Raw genomic sequence first — 14068 nt, 5'->3', positions numbered from 1 at the left:
GAGTCTCATGGTCTTTCCTGCCCAGGCTGGCTTTGAACCTCGATCCTTAGATCTCAGCCTCCTGAGTAGCCAGGATTACAGGCGTGAGCCACCAGTGCCCGGCTTCATGGACTTTTCTTACCCAAGCTGGCTTTGAACTTTGATCCTTAGATCTCAGCCTCCTAAGTAGCTAGGATTATAGGTATGAGTACTGTTGCCTGGCTTGCTCTGATTATGTTTGGAATAAGGCCTTGCATTTTGTCTGGACTGGACAAACTTAAACAGGACCTGAGCTTGTAATTTTTTTGTGTGTGTGGTATTGTTTTATGAGAAAAGGACTCACTATGTACTCTAGGCTGGCCTCAAATCTGCCTGTCTCTGCCTTCTGAGTGCTGGGATTACAAGTATGTACCCCAGCCTGAACTGTAATTTTTATTTATCAAATGACTTAGATTTTTGCACTAAAAGGAAACCAAACTAGATGTGGTACCACCTAGAAGAATCTATTACTATGGTTACAGAAAATTTAATAGAAAATTGGAGGAAAATGCTAAAAAGAATTTTTTTTTAAAACTGGGAAATCAGGGTTTCATGCTTATTAGGCATTTTTTCCAGTCCCTTTTTGTGTTTATTATTTTTGAGGTAAGATCTCTCTTTATGCCTTGTTTGGTATGGGTTAAGATACTCCTACTTGTACTTTCTTGTATCTCTGGGAATTACAGACACTCAAAACTGTGCCCAGTCATGTGCTTTCCTTGTAGCTGGGATAACAAGAGTATATCGCTATGCCCAGCCATTGGTTGAGATGGAGTTTTGTGAAGTTTTATTGTCGTGAATTAGCCTGAAACAATAATCCCTTGATCGTTGACTTCCCAAGTAGCTAGGATTACAGGTTTGAGCCACCAGGTCTGTTTGCTAAAAGGATTTTTTTTTTTTTTTTTTTTTGCCAGTCCTGGGCTTAAATGGCCTGGACACTGTTCCTGAGCTCCTTTTGCTCAAGGCTAGTCAAAGCGCCACTTGCAGCTTTTTCTGTAATTGGAGATGAGTCTGCCTGGGCTGGCTTCAAACCATGATCCTCAGATCTCAGCCTCCAGAGTAGCTAGGATTAGAGGCATGAGCCACTGGCACCAAGCACAAGTACTTTTTGTTAGCTTTAGATGAACCATACAACATAGGAAACACTGCCCACCACAACATAGGAAACACTGCCCAATAAATAGGGGTTGCAAATGACTTCCAAATTTATAGAGAAATGCTGCCAATTTTGTTTTTTGGTTTTTTTTTTGGTCTGGTCGTGGGGCCTGAATTCTGGGCCTGGGCACTGTCCCTCAGCTCTTCAGCTCAAGGCTAGCGCTCTACCACCTGAGCCACAGCGCCACTTCCGGCTTTTTTTCTGCTTATGTGGTGCTGAGGAATCGAACCCAGGGCCTCATGCATGCAAGGCAAGCACTCTACCACTGAGCCACCTTCCCAGCCCCGAAATGCTGCCAATTTATGACTCCTCCAAAAAGCAAATTCATGGCATATTTTTTTCAAGACATGAAAATTATAATTTCTGTCAAAAATGGATAGAGCTCCAGTAAAGTTAGGCTGAAAGCATAAATTTATTGAATTAAATAAAATGAACTGGGGCTGGGAAGGTGGCTCAGTGGCAGAGCGCTTGCCTTGTATGCATGAGACCCTGGGTTCGATTCCTCAGCACCACATAAGCAAAAAGAAAAAAGCCGGAAGTGGTGCTGTGGCTCAAGTGGTAGAGCGCTAGCCTTGAGTTGAAGAGCTGAGGGACAGCTCCTAGGCCCAGAGTTCAGGCCCCACGACTGGACGCAAAAATAAAAAAAAAAAAAAAAAAAAGAACTTTAGCCAGGTGCTAATGCCTTATACCTATAATCCTAGCTACTCAGAAGACAGATCTGAGGACTCAGATTAGAAGCCAACCTGGGCAAGAAAGTCCTCTGAGACTCTAATCGCCAATAAATTACTCAGAAAAAGCCAAAAGTGGAGCTGTGGTTCAAGTGGTAGAGCACTAGCCTTTAGCAAAAGAATCTCAGGGACTGAGCCCAGGCCCTGAGTTCAAGCTCGAGGACCAGCACCAAGAATAAATAAATTTTAAAAACAAAACAAAAAACCCCCCTGATGTTTCCTTTTTTTTTTTTTTTTGTCAGTTGTGGGGCTTGAACTCTGGGTGCTGTCCCTCAGCTCTTCAGCTCAAGGTAAGTATTCTACCACCTGAGCCACAGTGCCACTTCCGATTTCCTGGTGGTTTATTGGAGGTCTCACAGACTTTCCTGCCCGGGCTAGCTTTGACCATGATCCTCTGATCTTAGCCTCCCAAGTAGCTAAGATTACAGGTGTGAGTCGGCAGTGTCCGGCTTTGATGCTTCTCTTAGTGCGTTATCCTACCACATAAAAATTGGCTCAGGGACAGTGCCCAGGCCCTGAGTTCAAGCCACACTACCAGCACATTAAAATAAAAAAGCTACTTGTTAATTGACTAGGTGGGAAGGGTTGTAATGTAAGGGGGCTATTTTTTCCCCTTACTACATGAAGATAGCTCCTAATCATATTTGATTTCCAAGCCACTGTGGGAGAAATCTGAAACACTGCCTTTTAGTGTTTTATTTCCTAATGCAATTGATGGGAACAGTATTCAACTGACTTTACAAGCGTAGAAGAAGGTGAGCTAACACGTTTGGTGTGAGCTGACAGTGAGAGTGATCTGACAGTATGATGGAAGTATCAGAAATATCTACAACCTAGGTTTAAACCAAGTTCTGCCCGAACCTGCGGCACAGGTGAGGCCACCTGAAATCCCCAAGCTGACAGGAGTCGGGGTGGGCGAGCTGCGGCGGCCAGCCCACAGAAGTCGGTGTCCTCCCAACCAGCCTCTAAATCTGGATCTGGGCTTCTCACACCCAGTTCTCCTATTCGCGGCTCAGAAACCGAGAGACCTGTCCAAGATCACACAAGGACTGTCACAGACCAATCCCAGGCTTGAAGGTGCCGCGGGCAATGGCGGCGCCGCAACGTGGCCGCAACACGAAGAAACGGACGGCCGTCACCTAGCGGTGGATTGGGGCACTGCAGGAAAATAGCGAGGCGCGGGTCGGGTGGGTGGTGGGTGGAGCAACTGGCACGTACTGCGGCAATCGGGAGCCAATAAGCTCTCACGTTGCTCAGTTAACTCCCCTTTCCCAATTGGGCCTTCTGACTGTGAATCAACCATCTGATTGCTCTTATTGGTTTCGCGTCACTCCTTCTCCGCCGTCCAAGACTATCATTTCCTCATTACATTGCCTCCCAAGCCCGACGAATTTAACCAATTCCTTTATTCCATTGGCCAAATGAGGACCCGCCTCCCTTCCATCCTGTTCGGGGCGGAAGTGAATGAGTCGTGAATCCTATTGGCTTAAATTTGCCAGCGGTAGTTGTCTATCAAATCTATCACGTCTTTGGCGCTCAGGAAATACGAAACCGGAAGGTGCATCAGTTGTAAAGATGGCGGCGCCGGTGAGTGTAATGTGGTTTCTTCCCCTCGCAGCTAGTGTGGATATTTTCTTTCCTTACAGCGATCCGAGAGAAATTACCGGCATTAGGAAAGGGCGGTGATGGACAATTTGTTCAGCGCTGTGATCTCCACTCCGTGGAGTTGGGGCTGCTTTCTGGTAACCCCGGAGGCTGGCTTTTGAGAGGAAGCCGCTGGGGCTTGGAAGGAGATTAGGGAGCTTTTTGCCCAACATCTTCCGCTGCTCATCGCCTTCATTGAAGACTGACTTTCCTATCTTCTCCTTTCTGTAGGGGGTTCTGGAATCAGATGTTCCAGGTGCAGTGACACTTTTGAAAAGCCTCCAGGAGCAGGTAAGTAATGTCCTCTCCTTTGGAATAGATTAGTCACCAAATGGCTTGGACTTTATATGCCTCACTCCTAGACTTTTAGTGGTATCAGGTACTGTAAGTGTAAAACCATTCTAAGTAATTGGTTTTGCTCCCCGGTAAGTGCAGAAAACTTATAAAGAAACCAGTCACCAGTTCTTAGAAGGAAAACAGTGCTGTGCATTTTGAGTGCCCACATTTATATAATTCAGTATATTGTAGGTTCAATCTGTACAAAGTCACAGCCCTTTCATTAACACTGTTCATTCTTCTTCCCAGTGGTTTGGTGAAAGTGTTTCTCCTCTGTCTCTGTTTCTCCTCTCCCTTCCTGCTCCCTCCCCCAGGTTTGGGCAGAATTGTAGTTTTGTTCACCTCTTGAACTGTCAGAAACTATTCCTCCTGTAGTTTCTCAGAACTGAATAAAGTTATTACCCTTTAGTGACAATGTGTCAGATAATTTTTAGGTGGCATCATTTAGCCCTTTCCTTCATAGTTAACAGATAGGACTTGATTTGGCTTAGTCGGCTATTTTCTGCTGTTGTTTTTAAACCTGAATATTTTAGAATTTGTTTTATTTTAATGGTACTGAGGCTTGAACTCAGGGCTGTATCCTTGCTGGGCAAGTGCTCAACTACTTCACCCATGCCTTCTTTTTTTTTTCCTTTCTAATCTCAGGTGATGGCTGTAACTGCACAAGTACAAACACTAACAAAAAAAGTTCAAGGTGGAGCCTATCCTACAGAGAAGGTAATGTGTATTTGAAGAATATTCCTTGACATTGTGTTCTCCGTAGTTCTTTCATCATAGACTTATTATGTATTGTGTCCAAAGTGCTAGAGCTTTATAGATAAGTAAAACATAGTTTCTGTGCTGGAGTTGAGTGGAGAGACAGATAAAAGTAATAGCTTTGGGAAGCAACAGTCACCTTAAAGAGTCATGAAGAATGCTATGCCAGGCATGGGGTGAGGTTAGTTGCCATGTTCTATGACTTCTCAGAGGAGTAACAGGGTTTTGAAGACTAAATAGGAGCTAGAGGTGTAAAAGGAACTGCATGTGAAAAGTTACAGAGTCAGAAAGCATCATGATGATGTTCTGAGGAAGGAGGTAAGTAGTTTTTGTGATGAATGTGTAAAAGCCATAGGAAGTTAGACTGGAAAACTAAAATGTGATAAACCTTATAGACTACCCCTTAAGGAGTTATTATTGTGTTTATCTAATCTAAGGCATGCTAGAGCATACTACTTATTTTTATACAGTAATTCCTTCTTACCTGCAGTTTCACTGATTGCATTACCTGACATTAATTAGTCTGAAAACACAAATGGTAAATTTTAGACATACTTCACACATACCAAATAACTTACCAAATAATTTGTATTCTGTAATTATTCTGTTATTAGTTATTGTTACTAATCTCTTACTGTCCTAGATATATAAATTAAAATTTATTTATTTATTTTTTGGTCGGTCATGGGGCTTGAACTCTGGGCTGGGGCGCTGTCCCTGCACTCTTCAGCTCAAGGTGAGCGCTCTACTGCTTGAGCCACAGTGCCACTTCCGGTTTTCTAGTTGTTTATTGGAGATAAGAGTCTCATCCTGCCTGGGCTGGCTTTGAACCGCAATCCTCAGATCTCAGCCTCCTGAGTAGCTAGGATTACAGGCGTGCGCCACCAGTGCCGGGCATAAATTAAAATTTATAATTGGTATGTATGCATTGAAAGAAACATAGCATGTATAGAAATTGATTCTGTCCATCATTGCAGGCATTCACTGGGAGTTTGGGAATGTGTCTCTTATGTATAAGGGAAAGGGATTACCCTGTTAAGAAAAATGCTGTTGCTGGGCAAGTTTCTTGCCAGCTCTAGCAAGAAGCTCAGTGACACTCATCTCCAGTAAACTACCATAAAACCGGAAGTGGTGCTGTGGCTCAAGTGGTAGAATGCTTGCCTTGAGCTGAAGAGCTGAGGGTCAGTGCCCAGAGTTCAAGCCCCACAACTGACAAAAAAGTAAAAGGAAAGAAGTGCTGTTTATTTGTGACATTGTGCTAAGTTACCTCTGACTAAAAGATACAATCCAGTTTCAGAGATGTTGGTTATGAAAATGATGCATCTTAGATAACGTTTAAACAACATTCTCATAAGTAAATAAAATAGGGAATTCAGTAATCTTTCACTTTTGTTCTTATTGCATGTTTATTTTTTCTGTTCAGTTTGTTTTTCTCATATTGTAATCCAGTTTGAATTGACAATGCCCAAGATGTCAGAAAGCATACTTATCTGTCTGTGTACTGGCAATGGTACTTTGATCCATTTCAGTGTTTGGCTTCTAGAATGCTATATGTAGGTGTATGTTCCAAGGAGATGGCTGTTAAGGACAGACAATTTAGTGCTTGAGATGCGTAGAGTTCAATACTCTAAAATTAACCAAATTTACCTATATTGTAAGTACAGTAGGCTTGAGTATTTATAACTTGAAACCACATGGAGTTAGACTATATTAGTGTCACAAAAATTACTGTTCTAGGGGCTGGGAAGGGGGCTCAGTGGTAGAGTGCTTGCCTTGTATGCATGAGGCCCAGAGTTCAATTCCTCAGCACCACATAAGCAAAAATAAAAAAGCCGGAAGTGGCGCTGTGACTCAAGTGGTAGAGCACTATCCTTGAGCTGAAGAGCTGAGGGACAGCGCCCAGGCCCAGAGTTCAGGCCCCACAACCGGACCCCCCCAAAAAAAATTACTGTTCTACACATTAATACTATTCACTGAAAACTAGATCTTATTTCATGCTCTTTATCTCACATGCTGTGGATGCTCAATTAATTTTTCCCATAGTGCCACCCAACTTTCGCTAAAGACCTGTCACCTTTCAACAAATCCCAGATTTTTATTTCATCACTGGAGTTATGAATATTACAAACCCTTTTGGGCTTTTACGGATTATTATAACTTACCTTGCTTTCGTGCATTATTTGCATTATGTGGGGCATATTTTCACAGAATTAAGGGCAAGGACACACTCAACAGATCACACAACAACTTATTTGCTTTTTAAAAGTATTTTAGTTTTTTCATTATCTTTAACCGTGCAGAAAAGTTAACCATTCAACACAAAAGTTTATAAATACAGTGCTTCTTGATCTATATTACCCCTTTTGTCATTCTTCCCTATACCTCTGAACCCTCCCATTCCCTCAGTTTTCTTAATTTTGTAAGATTTAATTTTATGACTCTGTTCTTCTCCCCTACCATACACACCGCTTCTCTCTTTGTCTACTTCTCTCCCCTTGTCGTCCCCTCTCTTTTGAGTACCTGATACTCATTTTTGGACTGTGAGTTAGCCTTTCTAAGGAATTAAACCATTTGAATTCATACCTGAAAATATCATGTTTTGGTTAATACATTTGTGCACACTTGCAACACATAGTACTTTAAACACAACTGATGATGTGGGACTGAAAATTTCTCTGTATCAACTAATGTGTGTAATGGACCTGCTGTGATCTTTTTGACTGCTGTTTGCAGTAAAAATACATGTACATATATTGTGTGTTTCATCATTGAATTAACTTTTCTTTTATGACCAATGACTTTGACAAGATACTTTTCAGGTTACAAGTACTTTCGTGTATCTTATTTGTGACAGTTATTCTTTAGGGCTGGAAAGAAATAAACATGTTTTCCATATGAGAAGACTGATTCAGTCTTTGACTATCAAATGTGTAGTTTAGAATTGAAAGTCAACTTGATAGTCTTTAAATCCATCCTTCAGTCACACTAGGGCTGATACAAGAGCCAAATGTTGGTGTCAAGATACACAGGCTTAAGTGTTTAAGTAAAACTGAGTTAAACCCCTATTACTACTATTGTGCCAGTACTGGGGCTTGGACTCAGGTCCTTGCATTCTTCCATGATTTTATCACTCAAGACTGGCATTCTATCCCTAGAGCCATTTCCAAGCTTTTTGCTGATTAATTGGAAATGAGAATTTTCATGAATTTTTCTGTCTGGGCTGGCTTCAGACCTAAATCCTCAGATTTCACCTTCCTGAGTAACTAGGGTTACAGATATTAGCCATTGGCGCCCAGAGCTCTTTGCCAAAGTGTAGGTTTTCCCAGTGTGTGTAGTCACAAAACTCATTTGTTAACTGTACCTGAAGTCATTCCTACATGCACTATTTCATATAAAAAAATACTGGGGCTGAGAATGTAGCTTAGTGGTAGAGTGCTTGCCTACCCTTCATGAAGCCCTTAATACCTTAATACCACATAAGCAGAAAAAGCTGGAAAAAAGCTGTGGCTCTAGTAGAATGCTAGCCTTGAGCAAAAGAAGCTCAGGGACTGTGCCCAGGCCCTGAGTTCAAGCCCCAGGACTAGCCAAAAAACAAGCAAACTAAAAACACCACAAAAAACTAACTTAATTGGGCGCTGGTGGCTCACACCTGTAATCCTAGCTACTTAGGAGGTTGGGTATCATCAAAAGGATCATGATTCAAAGCAGCCTGAGTAGGAAAGCCTGGGGGACTACCCTCCCCCCAAAAAAAAAGCCAGAAGTAGTGCTGTGGTTCAAATGGTAGAGTGCTAGCCTCACGCTACAAGAACAGCACCCAGGCCCTGAGTTCAAACCCCAGGACACACACACACACAGTTAACTTGTGCCGGGTCCTGGCACACACACACACACACACACACAGTTACACACACACACAGAGTTAACTTGTGCCGGGTCCTCGTGGCTCACACCTGTGAATCCTAGCCACTTAAGAGGCTGAAATCTGAGGATTGTGATTCAGAGCAAGCCTGTTCAAACCCCAGGACACACATGCACGCACGCACGCATGCACAAAAGTTAACTTGTGCTGGGTCCTGGTGGCTCACACCTGTAATCCTAGCCACTTAGGAGGCTGAAATCTGAGGATCGTGGTTCAGAGTCAGCCTGGGTAGAAAGTCCATGAGACTTATCTCCAATAAACCACTCAGAAAGCCAGAAGTGGCACTGTGACTCCAATGGTGGAATGCTACCTTTGAACTGAAGAGCTGAGGGACAGCCTGCCGCCCAGGCCCCAGGCCCCATGGTCAAAAACAACAAAAATGTATGACGTTTGCTTGATTTTCTGCCTATCAATACAAAGCAGAATTTTGTGGGGTCTTCTGGGGTTTTTATTTTTATTTTTTTCAGGTTATGAGATAGAACCTTGCATATGAAAGACAAGCTACCAGTAAGATACGCTGCAAGTCCAGTATTACAATTTCAGTTTTGTAAAGTTTGAAACTTATATAAAAGCACAAAGAAATGAAAACAGTCAACATTTGTGGAGCCTTTTAATTATGAGTAAAGTATTTTTGTTGTGAAAACTTTCTTGGTATAAGTACTCTATTTCTTCCCTGTCCTTGTCTCACCCCAACAGGGTAGTAGTTACTTGTGAATATAAAACTATGTGTTATAATTAGAACCATATTATAGATACTTTCTACAGTTTTTGCTGACATGGATTTTAATTCTATTTCACTGTATGTATATATACATAAACTGCTTGTTTATACCTATTCATATAATTGCATCATATAGGGATAACATCAATATTATTTTGATTAACTTAAAACTTGGCGGTATATGGACTCTTTTTTTTTGTTACAGTTTGGGAGTGCGTTGAAGCTAGAAATCCTACTGTAAACCTGTACCAGGACAATTCTTAACAAAGAATTATCTAGCCTTAGATATCAGTAGCTCTGAGCTTGAGAAACTTTGTTATAGTTTTTATGGGAGGGATACTTTATTGATTTCCTTGCTTTTACTATCTTTTAATAATTCTCTAAGCTTTACTTCTCTGTGTTAGCATAATTTTCTCTTCTGACTATTTTGGATATAGCTACTTCTTGAGACCATACTAGTCTCCTCTTATCCATGGGGGATACATTTCAAGACACCTCTCCAGTGAATGCCTGAATTGCACATAATACCATAGCTTGTGTATCTTCTCTTTTCCTGTATCATACATATGCAGTTAAATCTGTCCTTCCATGCTCTGTGCCCTAGTGCCTTATTTTCATTGCTGCTCTTGCATATTGGGGCCATTATTAAGTATAGTAAGAGTTAGTTGAGTGGTTTCTAGATGCCTATGAGGTGACTTAATAGGCAAGTAGCATACTCTTTGTGGGTACACGAGAAAAAGGATACTAAGTATCTCAGGTGGAATGGGTAAGAAGGCATAGGGTTTCATCACACTACACAGAGCAGTGTACAATTTTAAATATGAGTTGGTTATCTCAGTAACTTTACATTTAGTATTTTTGACCTGCAGTTGATTATAGGTAACTGAAACTTCAGAAAGCAAGACTGTAAGTAAGGAGGGATACTGTACTTAAGGTTTATGTAGACTGATGGGGAAAACTTGAATTTAAAAAAACATCCTGTTTATATGCCTCCTGATTCTTTGGCTAAAACTGAATCTATGTCTCCTATTGTTTTGCTTAACTCAGGGTCTTAGCTTCTTAGAAGTAAAAGACCAGCTGCTGCTCATGTACCTTATGGATCTGAGCCATCTCATCCTTGACAAAGCCTCTGGAGTATCTCTTCAGGGACATGCTGCAGTTTTGAGACTGGTGGAGATCCGCACGGTAAGAGCCTTTTGGTGTCCTGGAGCTCTAGTTTTTAGATCCTGGTCTCTAGGTATCACACAGTAGATTTCATCTGAGTGTATATACTCATGTTTAAATGAGAAAAACAAGTGGAAAAGAGTATTTTTTTTCTCTTCTTTGGGTTTCTTTGGTGTATGTTTTATACAGGGACTGGTATATCCTTGATTTGGGAAAGGTAAATAATCTTACTCAATTGCCATATTATAGGTTTTGGAAAAACTTCGACCCTTGGACCAAAAACTAAAGTATCAGATTGACAAACTGGTCAAGACAGCAGTGACAGGCAGTCTTAGTAAGTAGGAAGCACACATTATAAAGTTGTGGTATCATCATAAAGTTTCAAATCTTATAAAATGTCTTGGGTTTTGTATTTCAGGTGAGAATGACCCACTTCGTTTTAAGCCCCATCCTACCAATATGATGAGCAAGGTAAGGGTTGCATTATCCTGCTTTTCCTGAATGATCCCGGATCTTCTATATTCTTTTGTGACCTTATTTTCCAGCTTATGCCTTAGAATGTTTTCGTATGAGGCTTGCCTTTCTCCCTTTTACTTGCCTTCTCATCTCCTCAGGGTATCACAGCTTTGGGTTTTCTTCATATTTTTCTTAGTAGTTCCTAAATTTATAGACTTCTTTTTTTGTGTAGTTGAGTTCTGAGGATGAAGAGGATGATGAAACAGAGGCTGGCCAGTCTGAGGCTTCAGGGAAGAAAACTGCAAAAGGAGCATCTAAGAAATACGTTCCACCACGCTTGGTCCCAGTACATTATGGTATGCCTGCTGCCCTCTCAGTGGGTGTTGGGTGGTTCTTTTCCTTTTCTCTGTTCTGGACTAACCCTTTTGGATTTTTTATCACGTAGATGAAACAGAGGCTGAGCGGGAGAAAAAGCGCCTAGAACGAGCCAAGAGGCGGGCATTGAGTAGCTCTGTCATTCGTGAACTCAAGGAGCAGTACTCAGATGCTCCAGAAGAAATCCGTGACACTCGTCATCCACATGTCACTCGCCAGAGTCAGGAGGACCAGCACAGGTCTGAGCTCTTGCAGTTAGAAATTATTTTCACTATATAGAATCTTCCCTACACTTTGAATTAAATGTGATTAAATCTGGTCCTAAGAAAACTAACTTTATATAGGAAGTGGAGTGAAAAACTGGAGTTTGAAGTACAGAATAAGAATGAGAAAAAAGTTACTCTTGTTCCCTCCATCTGTTTAGGCTCTAGTAAATTGTGGAGGAGAATATATTCACTTCCACATAGTAGGGCTTTAGTTGTCTATATCTCATTAGCACTACTTTCCCTTGTGCAGAAGACAGTAAAGGCAGGATGGTTTTTTTTTTGAGGGGAGAGTGTCTTCTATCCACACACACCCCTCCCATGCTAGTTGTGGGGTGTTGAACTTAAGGTCTGGGCACTGTCACGGAGCTTTTTTCTTCAAGTCTACCTCTTGAGCCACAGCTCCACTTCTGGCTTTTTTTTAGTGGTTAATTGGAGATGAGTTCTCACAGACTTTTCTACCCTAGGCTAGCTTTGAACCACGATCTTCTGAACTCAGCTTCCTGAGTAGCTAGGATTACAGTTGTAAGTCACTGGCACCTGTCTAAGGCAGGTTTTGTTTTGTTGTTTTTTGTAATGGCACTGAGGTTGGAGAATGCAAGTTAAAAAATGACTCCAACTTAAATTCAGATTAATTAACTTTACTCAGGTTCTGAGTAGATCCCCATTGAGGGGATCTATTTTGTAGGCCTGAAGTGAAAGAATTTCCTGGTAAAATATTTTAAATAGTTATGCGGATGGGCCATGGGTTCATCTTTAGGATGAGAGAAATTCTAGCATAGAGAACGTTTCACTGAGGTAGCCTGCAACTGAGAATTCCACACATCTTTACTTAAGACTATGTTGATCTATGAAAAATCTTGAGACATCTGAACAAGGATGAATAAATAACATGGCTCAGGTTCTGGCTTAAAGCTTCCTGTCACAATTATGTGAGCTGCTAGAAACTGTCTTTTTCTGACAGGATTAACTATGAGGAGAGCATGATGGTGCGCTTAAGTGTCAGTAAGCGAGAGAAAGGACGACGAAAACGAGCAAGTGTTATGAGTTCACAGCTTCATTCCCTCACGCACTTCAGTGACATCAGTGCATTGACGGGAGGAACTACTCATCTTGATGAGGTAAGGCTAAGATGCAGTGGTAGGTAGCTGTCATGTTTTCAGCCAGATGTATGTGGGGCTTAGTACCAGGAGAATTGGCAAATGCACTGCTATTCCTTCACTTCTCCATCTGTCTCCAGGATCAGAATCCTATTAAGAAGCGGAAGAAGTTACCTAAGAAAGGTCGGAAGAAAAAAGGTTAGTGAACCTCTAGGACTTAAGTGATCAAGTGCAATGTAGAAGTTTGATTTGAAATGCTACCTCTCAGAATTTGCCATCTTGGGTCTCATTAATCCCCAAAGTATCTCTCCCATAATGAGCATTATTGTCTGTAGGTGGGCTTTTTATCTTTCTTTTTATCTAAGCAGGACATCAGCATTATTCACAGAAGGGATATCTAGATTTCATCTCCAAGGTCTCACAGCACCTGTTCATTCTTCCTTAACTGGAATTAAAGTATTACCCAAAGGAACCATTATCCCATTTCAGTTTCATTCCTACTACTAGTCTTTAATCCTGGGAAGATAATTGAGAGAGGACTACCTTAGCAACCTACCTTGTCAAGCCCTTCTCTAGATAAGCCCTATTTTCCTGTCATTCAGCTTTTCTAACTTTCCTTTGCCTCATTCTTGGTTTCCCTTCCTTTCAGGTTTCAGAAGGCGGCGGTGATTATGGGTGTCCATATTTATGTATCTTTTTGTCAACCTGGGATACTTCTAATTTTACTGTATGTAGGTTTTTCCTTGGAATGTTTGCTTTGGACATTTGGAAAGATTTTTTTACTAATAAAATTGATATTACTTAAGAACTAAAATCCCCTTTGTACATGTATTGTATGACTGGAATTGCTGAGTTTGTGGAGTATTTTTGGTGAATGAGTGTGGAAAGGGAAAGATGATTTTTTTCTTTTATTTTAGAAGTTTGTCTTTGTAAAGTTTTCATTGGTAATATATATTCTCTAGAAATTGGAGATTGGCTATTTATTAAGAAACATTGAGAGATTAGAGTAGACCAGTTAATTGTTCCAACCCACATTGCCCCAACTTTCTATATAGAGTTGTTACACAATACTAATAGCTGGAATATGTGGATTTTAAGTTTTATGACTGTATGTAGCCTGGCCACCAGGTGGCAGTAGTGCCTGACTATAAACAAATATAAGAAAAACTTTCTTCATCAGAACCTTTCTGCATTTCTGCTTCTCAGAATGTTTACCTTCCTTCCTTTCCCTTCTCCCTCTTCCTTCCCTCCATTCCCTTCCCTTCCCTTCCCCTTCCCTTCCCTTCCCTTCCCTTCCCTTCCCTTCCCTTCCCTTCCTTCCCCTCCTCTCCTTCCCTCCCTCCCTACCTCCCTCCCTTCCTTCCTTCCTCTTTCTTTTCTTCTTCCTCTTTCCTTTAAACTCCATTACATGCTTACTAGGCAGGTGCTCTATCAC

At 41.4% G+C, this 14068-nt stretch overlaps 1 protein-coding gene across 1 annotated transcript; it reads left to right on the top strand.

The window, feature by feature from the left end:
* The first annotated feature begins 3458 nt into the window (after nucleotides 1–3458).
* On the top strand, nucleotides 3459–13437 carry Ngdn (neuroguidin, EIF4E binding protein). The gene is made up of 11 exons (XM_013025474.1): nucleotides 3459–3486; nucleotides 3775–3834; nucleotides 4525–4596; nucleotides 10323–10460; nucleotides 10689–10773; nucleotides 10858–10910; nucleotides 11128–11251; nucleotides 11341–11509; nucleotides 12498–12654; nucleotides 12774–12831; nucleotides 13283–13437. Exons 1-11 carry the CDS (start codon nucleotides 3475–3477, stop codon nucleotides 13300–13302), a joined length of 948 nt encoding a protein of 315 aa, XP_012880928.1. The 5' UTR covers nucleotides 3459–3474; the 3' UTR covers nucleotides 13303–13437.
* The last annotated feature ends 631 nt before the right edge of the window (nucleotides 13438–14068 follow it).

This window comes from Dipodomys ordii, unplaced genomic scaffold (assembly GCF_000151885.1).
Source record: "Dipodomys ordii isolate 6190 unplaced genomic scaffold, Dord_2.0 Scaffold84, whole genome shotgun sequence".
Classification (NCBI taxonomy): domain Eukaryota; kingdom Metazoa; phylum Chordata; class Mammalia; order Rodentia; family Heteromyidae; genus Dipodomys; species Dipodomys ordii.
This window is presented reverse-complemented; position numbering and strand designations above follow the sequence as displayed.